This window comes from Rhinatrema bivittatum, chromosome 7 (assembly GCF_901001135.1).
Source record: "Rhinatrema bivittatum chromosome 7, aRhiBiv1.1, whole genome shotgun sequence".
Lineage (NCBI taxonomy): Eukaryota > Metazoa > Chordata > Amphibia > Gymnophiona > Rhinatrematidae > Rhinatrema > Rhinatrema bivittatum.
Window position 1 is genome coordinate 301,412,791 of NC_042621.1, and position 15,007 is coordinate 301,427,797.

The 15,007-nt window shown below is 45.3% G+C and overlaps 1 protein-coding gene across 3 annotated transcripts in view; it reads right to left on the minus strand.

Moving 5' to 3' along the window:
* Positions 1-15,007, minus strand: part of SHTN1 (shootin 1) — a 237,435-nt gene that overhangs the window by 69,897 nt on the left and 152,531 nt on the right. For 2 of the 3 annotated variants that reach the window (XM_029610484.1, XM_029610482.1), the window contains exons 9-13: positions 9,637-9,783; positions 6,500-6,653; positions 5,623-5,722; positions 3,860-3,942; positions 2,361-2,476 (exon numbers count right to left, since the gene is read on the minus strand). In XM_029610484.1, the coding sequence (XP_029466344.1) occupies positions 2,361-2,476; positions 3,860-3,942; positions 5,623-5,722; positions 6,500-6,653; positions 9,637-9,783 (600 nt within the window). The remainder of the gene's footprint in view (positions 1-2,360; positions 2,477-3,859; positions 3,943-5,622; positions 5,723-6,499; positions 6,654-9,636; positions 9,784-15,007) is intronic. The other variant, XM_029610483.1, reaches the window with a different exon arrangement.

A 15,007-nucleotide genomic window follows, 5' to 3' on the forward strand; every position in this document is an offset into this window, starting at 1 on the left:
GTTGGCAGAGGCTCAGATGGTTCGCCACAACAAATTTGCAGAGTGGTGACTTGGAAGTCACTGCATACTTTTGCAAGGCACTATTGCTTGGATGTGGGGACTCCAGAGTCCCAGTCTTTTGGAGAGCGGGATTCTCCAGGTCTCACCCTAAGTAGGGAGCTTTGGTACATCCTAGGAGTCTGGACTGATCTGGGTATGTACAGGGAAAGGAAAATTGGTTCTTACCTGCTAATTTTCATTCCTGTAGTACCACGGATCAGTCCAAAACCTACTCAATCTGGAGAGTTGTCCGCTCATCCGATTTTATCGATATGCAATAGAGATTTTCTTGGTATGGAATATAGACTGGTTAAAAATGTTTTTGAAAGGTTATTGGTATTTTTTTTTATTGTTTTTTATGCTTGGGTACAAGTCAATACTGAGGAACTGCAGGTGGCACATGGGATTATGTAGCAGTATCAGTAAACTTTCTCTGTCTCCATCTGCTGGCAGAGATGCTTATTCCAGGAATCTGGACTGATCTGTGGTACTACGGGAACAAAAATTAGCAGGTAAGAACCAATTTTCCTTTAAATGAACAATGAAATAATCGTCACAGGGTTTTGTTCCTGGGTTATTTGCTGGAGCCTCTTTGAGCACGAACAGACAGGCATGACCATGCCTGCCTAAGAGACCGCATCTTCCATTACTCTGCGCTTCTGTTTGTCTCAAACCCTCCACCTGCACAACAAACACTCTTAGCAAAAAGTCTTGAGTGAGCAAACGCAGCACCTGGGCTCCTCAGATTCTCAGTGGCATCCCATCACCAGCAGCACATACAAAGCTCCTTTATAGAAAGCTGGCATGAATATTCTAGTATTGAAAAATGTATCATCTGGCATTGCATTAAAGAGATCCAAAAAATATATAAAGCCATACAATAATAATTATAATAAAAGTGCAAAAAATATTTTATTATATCATCAATACATAACAAAAAAGAAAATGAAATACAAAAAGCAAATAATCTACTATATAAATATAAGTAATTAGCCACCAAATAAACATGCATTCATATAAAAATCTAAAACGAACATACATAAGTGAGGGCCCAGAATTACATACATATATGCAAATAAAACTCAGGACAACATAATTACTCTACCCAAAAAAAGACACAAAAAAAACAGAAAAGTACCAAAAAAAAAGGAGAAAATAGAAAAACGTGCACTTGTATCAATATAAAAAATGTGAAATAAAACAAAACTTCTATGGTATACTAAACAATCCAATGACCTTAGATAAAGCACATTAAAGGCTGCAAAGGCCAGGTATTGATTGCTAGCAGAGGCTAATAATCTTTCTAAATAGCTTACCTGGCTATATTCAACCCTTATCTGGCTAAATTCTAGTCTGGTAACTAGTTACCTATCTACAATTTAGCCACATAAGATGGGGCGGGCAGGAGGCACTCTGGGGCAGAGCAGAGTTAGCCACATAAGTTAATCGGGTAACTCTGCTATTCTGCTCTATCAGGCTTAGCACAGCGGCTGAATATGGACCTCCACATTTCTGGTAGGGCTGATAGACAAGTATTCAATAGGTGTAACAATAATTATTCTGTCTGGAGCAAGGCAGAAATTTCACATATATTGTTTTTGTGTTCATTTTTTGTTTCTGATTTAATGCTTGTTATGTTGTTTTTAGTTATGGAATGTCTGGGGTTTTTTGTACTTCACTTAGGGGTAAATTTGTAAAGGCCTGCGCAGGCATTCATGTGCGCGTGGTTCCCGGCGCGCACACATGGACACGCCAATTTTATAACATGCGCGTGTTATCACGCGCATGTTATAAAATCTGATCCCCGTACGCAATTTTGTATCGGCGCGTGCATGTGCACATGGGGAGAATTTTCTAACTCATGCATGGCAATGTGGTCGGGCCTTTGCCTAGTTCCCTCCCAGTCCGCTCCAATTAAGAAGTGGACTGGAAGGAAACTTCCCTATCCCCTTAGTTGACCTTCCTCCCTTTTCCCCTCTCCTTCCCAACCCCTAAGCCGCCCTACCTACCCTAATTTGTTTTTGCTTTTCAATGTACCTGCTCCTTTAAGCAGAAGTAAATTGCGCCCGCCAGCTGGCTGCTGGCGGGCGCTTTAGCGGGACAGTGCAAAATGGTGCTGTCTCGGCCGGTCCCCCGCCCATATCCTGCCCCGCCCCTGGCACTTCTGCGCCGTTTTGAAAATGCACACGGCCCGCACCCAGCCCAGCCACATGCATATCTCCTGGTTTTTGCGCGCACTGGTCTTTAAACATTTAGCCATTAGTGTATCATAAATGCTGAAACAGACAGACAAAGAAATAGATGAGCAAGCTATTTCCAACCTTTGCTTTTGATCGGATCGTCTGATTAACTGGTCGGAGGTGGACACCCTTTTTGATCCTCTCCATCATTTCTTCAACTGCTTGTTTCTTCAGGTCTGCTGCCACAGTTTCTCCTGCTTCCAAAACAAAGTCCTATGAAAGTAATGCTCGGCCCTTCTGTTAAAGCACACTGCCTATCACGGACACCGTGCTGCGGAAGCACCAAGGCATGTGGGAACACTCAACCCTTCTACAAAGTCTTTGCTATTCTACAGCAGGCATCCCCAGATTCATTAAGGGGCAGCATCCTTCTGTCACAGACGCTGCTACTGTTTAGTCCATGAAAGACACTGCTCTTTCCAAATTAAGGCCGCAGTTTTACCCACCTAACTGTATGCTGGAGACCTGTGTAAGATGGCTAGGACTAGGGTGTGTAGGGCTATCTGACTGAATGGAGCCATACAAACTGTACAAAAGCAGCGCAGTACACAAGCAGAACCATTCATTTAAGCCCCTAAAGAGAGCCTGTGAGTCAGACTGCCGAGCGGAGGCATAGAAAGGAAAGCCAGCCCCTCGCTGTCTTCTGTGCAAAGAACTAAAAGCAGATTGACAGCGAGGGTCTTCATGTGCAAGCTCTGATGCAGCAGAAGACACTCCAGTGAACTCAACAAAAACTAAATTAAGGCAGAGAGATGATGGAAAATTATGGGCTAATACTATTAAAATCCATCACAGCATCTCAGGAATCTGGAATGATAGTAGAGTGCCTGCATAACAGTAAGGCCATAAATAAAAATGGTGAGACATTAAAAACCCAGCACCTGTGCTGTGTGGTCTAAGGTATCTCCCTTTTAACTAAAAGCCAGAGTGCTTGTGGAGAAAGTACTCATCCCAGTTCCTTAATAAAGCCTGGAGTTACAGCAGTGAACTCAGATCGCAACTGATAGAGCTAGTTTGGAAAATGAATTCATTTATAATCTAATTAGGATGGCTGAGATTAACAACCAGATTTGTTATTGATAAAGAGTTAAGTCAATTAAATCCATGACACCATGTAACAGACAGAATATGAGACACATTTTACTGCTTTCAAGTTTATGTTCAAGTTTAATATTAAATTTGATATTCCATCTTTCAATCAAGGCAGTTTGCATAGTAAAACAATAAATATTGATAATCAAAATCAATTCAAATGCTGCAGAATAAAAACAAGAACAAATACCAATAATGTAATAAGAGAAAATAAACAAACACAGGTCTATGAGCTCATAAAAAGCCACTGCTAATCTACATCAGAAGAGCCAATACAGGTATACAATGAGCACCACAGGTCCTATGGTGGGTGGGAAGGAGAGAGACGGGAGAGTTCCTGGCGGTTACAATAGGAGGGGCAGGAAAAAGAATGTTAGGAAGGGCGTGGGAGAAGATTCAGGAAGTGCAACAAGCGAGAAGCAGTGGAGCGCAGCAAGAGGAGGATGAGGGCACAGGGCCACGACGCAGGGATCTTTTGAAGCCCTTACCTGTGTCCTGCTGGGACGCTTTCTCCTTTTTCATTGCACTGCTGTTAGGACCTGACTTCTTCCGAATCATTGACATTAGGGACCTTAAAGAGACAACATGGAAAAAAAAATTGATAACAAGAACGCCAAAAAATGAATTGTGGGTTAAACAGTAACACAGCGTAGAAAGCAAAAACAGCCTCCTTTAAGGGATAATGAATCTATCAGTGCCTTTAAAGGAAGCTGCTTTACTACACTGAGGCAGATAAGTCCCATCTGATTAACATTCTTTTGCATGCATTTTCTAATCCCATTAGTACAAACTTTCCTGCTGTATAACTGGGGTGGATCTGTGGAACAGCGAAGGATCAGAAAAAGATAAAAGCAGAAATCAAATTTCGCTCTTTGGTAGATGAGATGATGGACTTTACAGACGGCCTGCTTCAGCAGCATGGAACTAAATGCTTCTGTTTTGTGATTTTTCTCATTTTATAATAATTTGATGTGTGTATGGGTCACTGGGTGTCAGACTCCAAAAATCACATTCGCACTGACTTTTCAGAGCATTTATTAATTGACTTAGTTTCCTTAGAATCTACTCGCGATAATCCACCAAAAATTGTCTCTTAACAACATCAACTGAACATGAAACGCACTACAAAATATTTTCTTCTGGAAATTGTATAAGTTTCAGGTGGGTGAAACTGTGTTTATGCATGTCACCCAGCTTTCAGGGCTTGTAAAACCACACGTTCTGATACCCGCTGCATGCTGCCTGCCTCCCAGCGGGAGTACGTCTGTCTGCTGGGAAAACGGGCATTCCCAAAAACAGAGGGGCTCAGGGGAGTGAATGTATCTGCATACATGCTTCCCCTCCCCCCCTCCATCACTTTTCATGGGCCCTTGTATCTCCAGTGAAGCAGTGCCTAAGTGAGGGTTTCCTGATCAATCAGCATTTCAGAAACGTTACTGCTGCTGGCTATGGAGTGTATTATTGTCAAGGCCACTCATTATTTTTTCCTCTATCTCCTCGAGTGTCTCTCCCATCCCAGCCCCCTCCAGGTGATTCAGATTGCCCTCCTGGGTGAGGGCTGGGACAGAAACTCCCTCAGTGCCCCTCGTCCACCAGCAAGGGTGGCTTATGCAGCAGGAAATTCCCTTCCTTGTGCCCATGAGCATCACCTCCATGACATGTCTGAAGCCTGCAAACCCAAAGACTTGAATGTTGGCCTCTTGTGTGGTAGCTGCCAAACTAGCCATTCTATTTCTAGCCAAGTTAAAATGAAATCACTCTGAGGTTAATAGCGTACACAAATGATAAAGGCCACCTGCAAAACATTATCCAAAGATGAGTAACCTCCAAGGGACAGCACAAATTATCCCCCCGAACCTTTTCTACAGCACATTTCTTATCTCCCACTCCCCGAAGGCCCAAGCTGAGACTTACAAAACATGCAGCATTAATTACATCAAAAAATAATAGAAAAGAACACGATAAAACAAAATATGACTATTACATAAAAACAAAACAAAGATTATAAAATCATAATCATCACATTGAAATACATTAAAAAAAACAACACCACAATCTCAAAACATGCACCCCTTACTGATATTACAACTCCAATATTTAAATGAATAATTATCACAAATCCAGGAAAGCAATCTCAGACAACCAGACTTTGACATGTTCTCTAAAGGTCAAGCACTCCGCGGTGGGCTAAACATCATCACACATTTGGCCACTTATGTGCCCAAGGCCGAAAGCCTTCTACAGTACTCACCGAATGGGATTGGGAGGGGGAGGAGGGAGAGGTGGGGGTGGAGGTGGCGGTGGGGGGACCGGATTTTCTGCCTGATGTATTCTCTTCTGAAGTTCCGCCACTGAAAGAAAATGAGAAAAAAAAAAAACATACGGGAGACAGGGCTTCCATGCACGCTTTATTCTAACAGGATCATCCCTTTGAATTTATGAAAACTTCTGTCACCGAGCCTGGATCCAGTAATGCAGGCCTCCCCTTGGGTGCCTGACAGCTCATTTCTGAAAGCTTCCAGAGTGGCAAGGCGGCATATTACAGTCCAGACTCCCAGCTCCTAACCACCAGCACTGGAGCCAGGGCACAGCTCGTTCCCTTGCCCAGCAGTGCCAGCCATCTTACCTTATTCTTGCATCCCCCCCTTTATAGCAAGAAATCCTTACCTAGGCTTCATGCAACATTTATTTATTTATTTAGACATTCTGTATACCGTGTTCCATGTAATGATCGCAACGGTTTACAGAGTGACAGTCACAGTTATTATTTCAACACACATGGGTACATGGGGTGGTAATCATAGGCAGGCATTAATATCTATCAAGTTAAATTTCCTGATACACTATCTGGTACACATGGCTAGGAATACTTATAATTAAAAACGAAATAATCTAGCCAAGTGTCGGTTTTTTGCCACCAACAATAAACCAAAAATGATTTCATGGCATTACTTCAGGGGATAATGCCCACCTGCAAGTCAGTACTCCAGTGACACCAATGCAAAGTAAATGCACTACACTGGAACTCGCTTATTTCCATCATCATCATCATCCAAGATCCAGAAATTTTCCTCTTCTTACTACTTTTTTTTTTTCCGGCCTCTAAAAACGAGTCCGGTTCGCCTTACCCGAATGCTTTAGATCTTTCACGTTTGCCTCCGAGGTCTGACATTTTGTCTCCAACTCCTTCTTATCTTCCTCCAGGAGCTCCAGCTGCTGCCTGAGACTATGCATCTCTTTCTGCAAGGCTGCACTATCCAGCTGGGCCTCCAGCTCTTTCACCTGCAGTTTTAAAAGCAAGTGCTTACAAGGTTACTTCTCCAGCCTAACAGCGGCCTGAACCACTGTGTAGGACACACACAGACACACACACACAGACACAGACACACACACACACACATACAGTGTGCACCAATGATCACACGTACCCTTCAAGCTTCAACTACACCGAACATTCTGGCAAGAGATGCTTTCTTGCCCCTTCTTAGGTTAAGACAACCAGAAAGAGAAGCTAAAAATATCAGTTTCAGATATCTCCACTGGCAGGATAAATTTATGTGCTGCTAAAGTAATATACATAATGATTAAAACAGAGAAAATTACAAAACAACAACAGCAGGGTAAAGTTACAGGCTGCAGAAGGTACAAAACCCAGCTTTTGGTGCTGGTCCATTTTGTGCTGGTGGCAGGATAGCTGCTGTTTCTGCCCTTTCCCCAGGATCCTGCAGAGTGTTTCCTGCTCATTCGTTTGTGGGAAGTCTGATGCTCTCTGTCAGCTTTGGGAAACGTGTATCTGATAGCCTTGTACTTTGTGCAGTACAGGAGGAAATGCATTTCTGTGTATATTTCTCCAGTGTTGGACTGCATGCAAAGCCTGCTTCTTGGGGTTTCCAGCTGCATTTTTGTCTCTACACTTGAATTTTTGATTTGTGATCATCTATTCCATATTACGCAAGGGTCTTTCTATGTTCTGCCTGTGTGATTGAAGTGAGGGATTCTGCGACTGTATAGTTTGTGTATTTATTTATTTACAGCAATCTTACCACACTTGTTTTCAAAGCAGTTTACAACATCTATTGTACATATACAAACAACTATCACAGCATCTATCTACTATTATGTGTCTCTCTAAAGGCAATTTATTCCATTTAACATCTCTGGCAGATCCGCTTATTTTGTTTTCCAATTTGCACCTCCTAAAAGGAGGTGTATTGGTGTTCTAGGGCACACTGCAATATCTGCATTGCCGTCTTTTTCATATACTGGGTTGTAGTTTGAGTTCCGGGTTTTTCTGCTGGATTGGTATGGCAGATTTGCTTCCTGGGTGCTGAGTGTGTTTTTTCCAGGGTTTTGTGTTACTTCACAGAGAGTCTGGTAGTGAAGGGAGGCTTGAGTCACTGTCACTGAGGGGACAGCAGAATCTGAATATTCGTTTTTGCATGGTGAGTAGTAATGGGAAGCTTCGTAATTCTGCTCTAGACCATTAGAGGTGTTTCTGTAGACCTGAAGGGTCTTGTTTATAGAACAGGAATTGTAGGTTTGGACTGGGATTCTGTCCCATTCTGTATGACTTTGCATTAATGATAGACCCAAGGCAACATTTCCATATAAGAGGATTGGCTGAATGATGCTGTCAAATCATTTTGGTAGTTGTTTTACTGGGGAGTTGTCTTTATCCAGAGGTTTCTTTGTTGCATACTGGGCTCTGAGAGCTTTTCCTTGTATTATCTTTAAGGCCAATTTAAAACTCTCAGATGTACTTAGTCTCAAGCCAAGCTATGTATAGTCTAGGGCACGCTCACCTTGTACATTTAGGAAGACTTTGAATTCGCACTGAAGATTTGTGGCCTTTTCTGAAAAAGAACATTATTTTTGTTTTCTCTAGATTTACTTGTAAGGCCCATGATTTGTAGTAGGGCCTCTAACAGGTCTCTTGTAGACCATCTGGAGTGAGGGCTAGAATCTCTCTTGATCTGATTAATGTAGCTTTAGCCCTGGAGCTGAGGAGCCTCTAGTGCTCTGGAGAAGTCACTGATGTAGATATCGGAGAGAGAGGGGGGGGCGCTCAAGTGTCATCTCTGTCTCTAGCTGACTGTCTACAGGTTACTTATTTTTACCTTACAGCTAATGGATGAATGCATGGATTTAATTATAGCGCAGCTTGTTCCCCCAGTTTCACTTTGCAGTTGTTTCCAGTTTTGAGGCCAGTTGAAGGTTTTATACATCAAGGAAACACCCTCTGCTCAGTAAAGGTGCCTACTATAACCACCCGGTGGAATCCTTTTATAAGCGAGTGGTCCTTTACACCTTAACAGACAAGAAGTACAATTCAAAGACCGTGTGATGTCATTCCCCTAGCACCCCCAAGATTTCTAAAAGCAGCAAAGGCAATGGGGACAATTTCTGTACCAGCACTAGGAAGGAGAGCTCAGAGCCCCGACCGTTCTACCAAACTTATTTCTGGAAGCAACACAGATCACTTTTACCCATGGGGTTTTAGATCCAGTTTAAATCTAAACCTGTTCAGCGTTCTATGGACGTTCCACCGCTAAAGGTCACCAAACTATCCACTATCCCCTGGGCAGGATAAGCTCTGCTCTCACCTCACCCAATTTTATCTATGAATCTGTAGCCCGGATTTTCTTAGGCAAATTGGAATAAGCAGCTCAGTGCTGCTGCTGCAGTGGGGTAAATAACCAGCATTACCGGCCCTGTGCACATAACCCCGAAGGAGAAAAAGAAATTATAACTGAAATTAGAATTCATTGGGATTCTCCATCAGCAACTCGTCTAGCACTGAAATATCCCTGGTCACAGCGATAATCACAAAAGCCTCCTTAACCTCTTCTATGTCCATAGTAGTAATAGCAGCCAATGTGCATCATCAGCCAAAAGAAAGGTTAAAAAAAAAAAAAAAAAAAAAGGCTGCTAACTGAGGAGAAAATAAGATAAGCTCCTTATCTGCCTGTACCTTTCCTGCTGCAACTGTGCTGGGTTCCTGGGCAACTCAGTGCATTTACCAAAGTGAACGCAAAGGATCTCAGAGTATTTCCGCCTTACTGCGTGAAGGGTCCAGGGAACAATGTGGCCATGCAGCCAGCAGAGCGCTGTCATTTTATTCTGACACTATACCTGTCCCATATTCAGAGCAGAGATTTCCAGACTCAGCTGGACACACCCCTGGTGGGATACTAAAACCAGGAGGGTGCACAGCCCACTGGTAATGTGCATCCCTCAGGCGCTGCTTTACAGAGTCACATCTTACCGCAAGCTGATGCTGAAGCCTCTCTTCTTCCAGTTTCTCAATAAGTTTTGCGTTTTCTTCTAAAGCTTTTAGCAGTTGCTGCTCAGGAGCAGCGCTCTGCAACAGAAGCTGGCTTTGCCTTTTCAGTTTGTTCTGCTCAATAAACATCTGAAAACAGGTTAAAAATAAAAAGAAACAGCTGTAAGAGAACACCCCAAACGCTGCTCTAGATTAGCTCTGGCTCCCACTTTTTTCTTCCTCAGGATCCCTGCTACTCTCCGTTTCCTAGGTGGCATGTGCGAGTGACACTTCTTAGCTGGCAATGGCCACCACAGTAGTGGCAACCATCTTGCTTTTTTTCCCACTCCCCAGGCCTGAGTACAAGCACCCTGGGGTGCACTCATATATTCGACACAAACAGAAACAAATGTACGCCTGATTTTATAACATGCGTGCGCAGCCGCGCGCATGTTATAAAATCAGGGGTCGGCATACAAGGGGGTGCACACTAGTGAACCTTGCGTGTGCCAAGTCCTCGGGGAGACCAGCTGGCTTTCCCCGTTCCCTCCGAGGCCACTCCGATTCCCTCCCACTTTCCCCTACCTGTTTCCCCCCAGCCCAAACTCCCCCTCGTATCTTAATTTCACAAGTTATGCCTGCCTAACTTGCATGCGCCGGCCAACTGCTGGCGCGGGTTCCCCCGGCCCCCGGCCCAGCGGCCTTGCAGAGGCCTCTGGCCATGCCCCCACCCCCAGATCGCCCATTTTTTCAAGCCGCCGGAACTTACATGTGTCCTGGGGCTTTACGCTTGCCGCTGGGCCTTTTGAAAATAGACCCGGCGCGCGTAGGGCTTTTAAAATCTGCCCCATAATCTTCAGTATCGTTCCAATTCACTTTTTGCCCTTTTAGAACTGATCCATATTTACTTCAGTTGATAGCAAATGTTGCTTACCTGTAACAGGTGTTCTCACAGGACAGCAGGATGTTAGTCCTCACATATGGGTGGCATCATCAGGTTGGAGCCCAATCACGGAACACTTTTGCCAAAGTTTCCAGAACTTTGACTGGCCCCTACTGGGCATGCCCAGCATGGCACTAAACCTGCAGCCAGCAGGGGGTCCCCCTTCAGCCTTGTTTAAAAAGCTACGGGAAGTGCCGAAAAATAAAATAAGAAACGTAACGAACCCAACACCGCGGAGCGGCGGGTGGGTTTCGTGAGGACTAACATCCTGCTGTCCTGTGAGAACACCTGTTACAGGTAAGCAACATTTGCTGTCTCACAGGACAAGCAGGATGGTAATCCTCACATATGGGTGAGTACCGAGCTGAGGATGTCCGAGAAATGCACCAAATGAGATGTGCAATAGGCACTAGGACTGGGGTGAAATTTGGTCGAGGGCATCCTGAACCCTAACGGGCAGGCGGAAGAGTGTTGATACGTCAGGTTACGCAGGACAGATTGGCCGAATATAGAATCTTGTCTTCCAACCTTGTCCAAGCAATAATGGGCTGTAAAGGTATGGAGAGAACTCCAGGTGGCAGCCCTGCAAATGTCAGGAAGCGGCACCGAGCGTAGGTGTGCTACTGAAGTCGCCATGGCCCTCACAGAGTGTGCTTTAACACGGTCTTGAAGTGGAATGCCTGCTTGCTGATAACAAAAGGATATGCAATCCGCTAACCAGGAGGAGAGAGTCTGCTCACCCACAGGCTGCCCCAATTTAATGGAATGGAAAGAGACAAACAATTGAGTGCTTTTCCTGTGGGCAGCTGTACGGTCTAGGTAGAATGCTAGAGCCCGTTTACAGTCGAGAGTATGCAGAGCCTGTTCTCCTGGATTGGAATGGGGCATGGGAAAGAAGGTAGGTAGTATAATGGATTGATTGAGATGAAAGTCTGATACTACCTTAGGCAAGAACTTAGGGTGAGTGTGGAGTACTGCCCGGTCCTGCAGAAGTTTAGTATAAGGCGGATAGGTAACTAGGGCCTGTAACTCACTAACTCTGCGAGCTGAAGTGATTGCCAAAAGGAAAATCACTTTCCATGTGAGATAGCGAAGTTCACAGGATTGGAGAGGCTCGAATGGTGGTTTCATGAGCCGACCCAAAACCAGCTTGAGGTCCCAAGAAGGGGCCGGAGGATGCAGTGGAGGCTTGAGGTGAAGCAAGCCCTTCAGAAAACGTGTTACAAGGGGTTGTACTGATATGGGAACATTCCCGACAGCTTTATGGAAGGCGGCCACCGCACTAACATGCATTCTGATGGAGGACGTTTTTAGATCTGACTCCGACAAGTGCCAGAGATAGTCCAAAAACTTCGTGATTGGACAGGTAAAGGGGTCAAGGGATTGAGAAGAGCACCATGAACGAAACCTGTTCCATTTGTAAAGGTAGGATTTTCTCGTGGAAGGCTTCCGTGAAGCAATCAGGACACGGGAAACTGATTCAGAAAGGTTAAGTGGCTGAAGGATTAACCTTTCAACATCCAGGCCGTCAGGGACAAGGCTTGAAGATTGGGGTGGCACAGGCACCCGTCGTCTTGCGTAATCAGAAGCGGGTCCTTTCCCAAGGGAATGTGCCTGCGAATGGAGAAATCCTGAAGTACTGGAAACCACACTTGGCGTGGCCAGTGAGGTGCTATCAGGATCATGGTTCCCTTGTCCTGACATAACTTCATGAGAGTCTTTGAGAGAAGTGGAAGTGGAGGGAATGCATATAGGAGACCGGTTTGCCCATGAGAGGGAGAAAGCATCTCTTGGCTGACAGTGTTGGCTGCGAGTGAGAGAGCAGAAGTTCTCTACTTTGCGGTTTTGAGGTGACGCAAAGAGGTCTATTTGAGGGTAACCCCATTGTTGGAAGATCGAGTCTGCTATTGAGGGGTTGAGAGACCACTCGTGCGGTTGAAAGGTGCGACTTAGTTTGTCTGCCAACTCATTGTCCACTCCCGGCAAGTAGGTGGCCCTGAGATACATCGAGTGGGAGAGAGCCTCCTCCCATATCTGCGCAGCTTCCTGACACAGGAGGTAGGAGCCCGTGCCTCCTTGTTTGTTGATGTACCACATGGCCACTTGGTTGTCCGTCTGAATCAGGATGACTTGGTTGGAGAGGCGATCCTGAAATACTCTGAGAGCATATCTGATTGCTCGAAGCTCCAGGAAATTGATTTGGTGTTTGGCTTCCTCTGGAGACCAAATTCCTTGTGTCTGCAGATTGGCCACATGGGCTCCCCAGCTGAGGTTGGAAGCATCGGTGGTGAGAGTTATTTGAGGGTCTGGAGCCTGGAAGGGCAAGCCTTGGAGGAGATTGATCTGATTTTTCCACCAGGCGAGAGACTGACGGAGTGAGTCGGTGACATGGACAATGGTCGAAAGGGGCTGAATGCATTGAGTCCTTTGTGATCTTAGAGTCCACTGCATGACTCTCATGTCTAAGCGGGCCATTGGGGTGACCTGAACTGAGGACGCCATGTGTCCCAGTAGAATGAAAAAGCAGCGTGCAGTCGTGTAGTGCTGAGACTGCAGCTGGTTTGCGAGAGAGTCTAGAGTGAGAGCTCGTTGTCGAGGTAGAAAGCTTTTGCCTGCAAGGTGTCCAAGTCTGCCCCTATGAATGATAAGGTTTGAGATGGGACTAAGTAGGATTTGTCGTAGTTGAAGAGAAATCCTAGCGAAATCAGAGTGTGTAAGGTAAGATGTAGGGACGACAGAGCAGTTTGCTGAGTGGGAGCCCTGATCAATCAATCGGCTAGATAGGGGTAGAAGTGAACACCTTGAGTCCTGAGGAAGGCTGCAACTACTACGAGACAATTTGTGAAGATTCGTGGTGCAGACATGAGTCCGAATGGAAGCACTCGGTACTGATAGTGCTTGGGGCCTACCAGAAATCTCAGGTATTTGTGATGAGATGGAGTTATCACAATAGGAGTGTATGTGTCCTGGAGGTCTAGAGAGCACAGCCAGTCTCCTCTTTGTAGAAGAGGAAGAAGAGAACCCAAGGTTACCATTTTGAACTTTTCTCGATGGAGGTACTTGTTGAGGGCACGTAGATCCAGGATTGGACGAACGCCTCCCGATTTTTTGGGGATTAGGAAGTACCAGGAATAGAACCCTAGGCCGTGCTGAGAGTAGGTACTGGTTCTATTGCCTTGGACTGGAGAAGGAGGGAGACCTCCTGTTCCAGAAAGATGGAGTGATCGGATGTTCCCCACGTCAGCAGAGGTGGGGAGTCCAGTGAGATGGAGAGAAAGTTGAGATGATAACCTTGAGCGATTATCGCTAGGACCCACTGGTCTGAGATGATTGAGTGCCACTTGTTGTTGAAATGGCATAATCGACCTCCCACTGGTATGTGTGGCAGTGGAAGCTGGCTGCTGCTCTCTATGCAGGAGTCAAAAACCGGAAGCAGGGCCTGGCTGAGGAGCTGCTTGCGGCTATTGTTTTCGTATCTGACGAGACTGGGTTTTTTGAAATGGTCTCGTAGAGCGAGTTCTAGCCGGTGGCGGGTAGGATTTCTTTGGATGGAAGAAGGACTTCTTAGTGTCTTTTCGGAAAGGCTGTTTGGAGGAGTACTCAGAAGGCATCAGAGTCTCATGGTCTCATGATGGTCCTTGAGTTCCGCCACCGTTCATTGAATCTGTTTGCCGAACAGATTGTCTCCTACACAGGACAGGTCGAATAATCTGTCTTGCACTTCAGGGCGAAGGTCCGAAGACTTGAGCTAGGCCCATCTTCTTGCCGAGATAGCAGATGCAGATACTCTGGTAGCAGTGTCAAAGATATCATAAGATGATCTTATCTTATGCTTGCCAGCCTCAAAACCCTTGTTTGCTAGGGTTTGGAGCTGATCTTGAAATTGCTGAGGCAGGGAGTCTGTCAAGTCTTGTATCTGCTTAAATAAGACCCTGTTGTATTGGGTCATATAGAGCTGATAAGAGGCGATTCAGGAGATGAGTATTGAGCCCTGGAAGACCCAGCGACCAATGGCATCTAGAAATTTTTGCTCCTTGCCTGGGGGGAAAGGAAGTGTGGGGTTTTGATCTCTTTGCCCTCTTTTGGGCAGATTCTACAACCACAGATTGGTGATCCAGTTGAGGTTTTTGAAAACCTGGGGCTGACTGTACCAAATAAGTGGTGTCAGCCTTCCTGTTGACTGGAGCAACAGAGCCAGGGTGTTCCCAGTTCTTTTTGAGGAGATCTAGAAGAATTTGGTGAATAGGGATGGAGGTTATTTCCTTGGGAGCATTCAGGAATTGCAACAGCTCCATCATTTGATGCCTGTCATCTTGTTCGGTCTGTAATTGGAAGGGAACCAATTCAGACATCTCCTTCACAAAATTTATGGAAAGGTCCTCTGGAGGAGAATGCTTTCTGCTTTCAGTAGAAGAAGGTGGTCATCGGTGT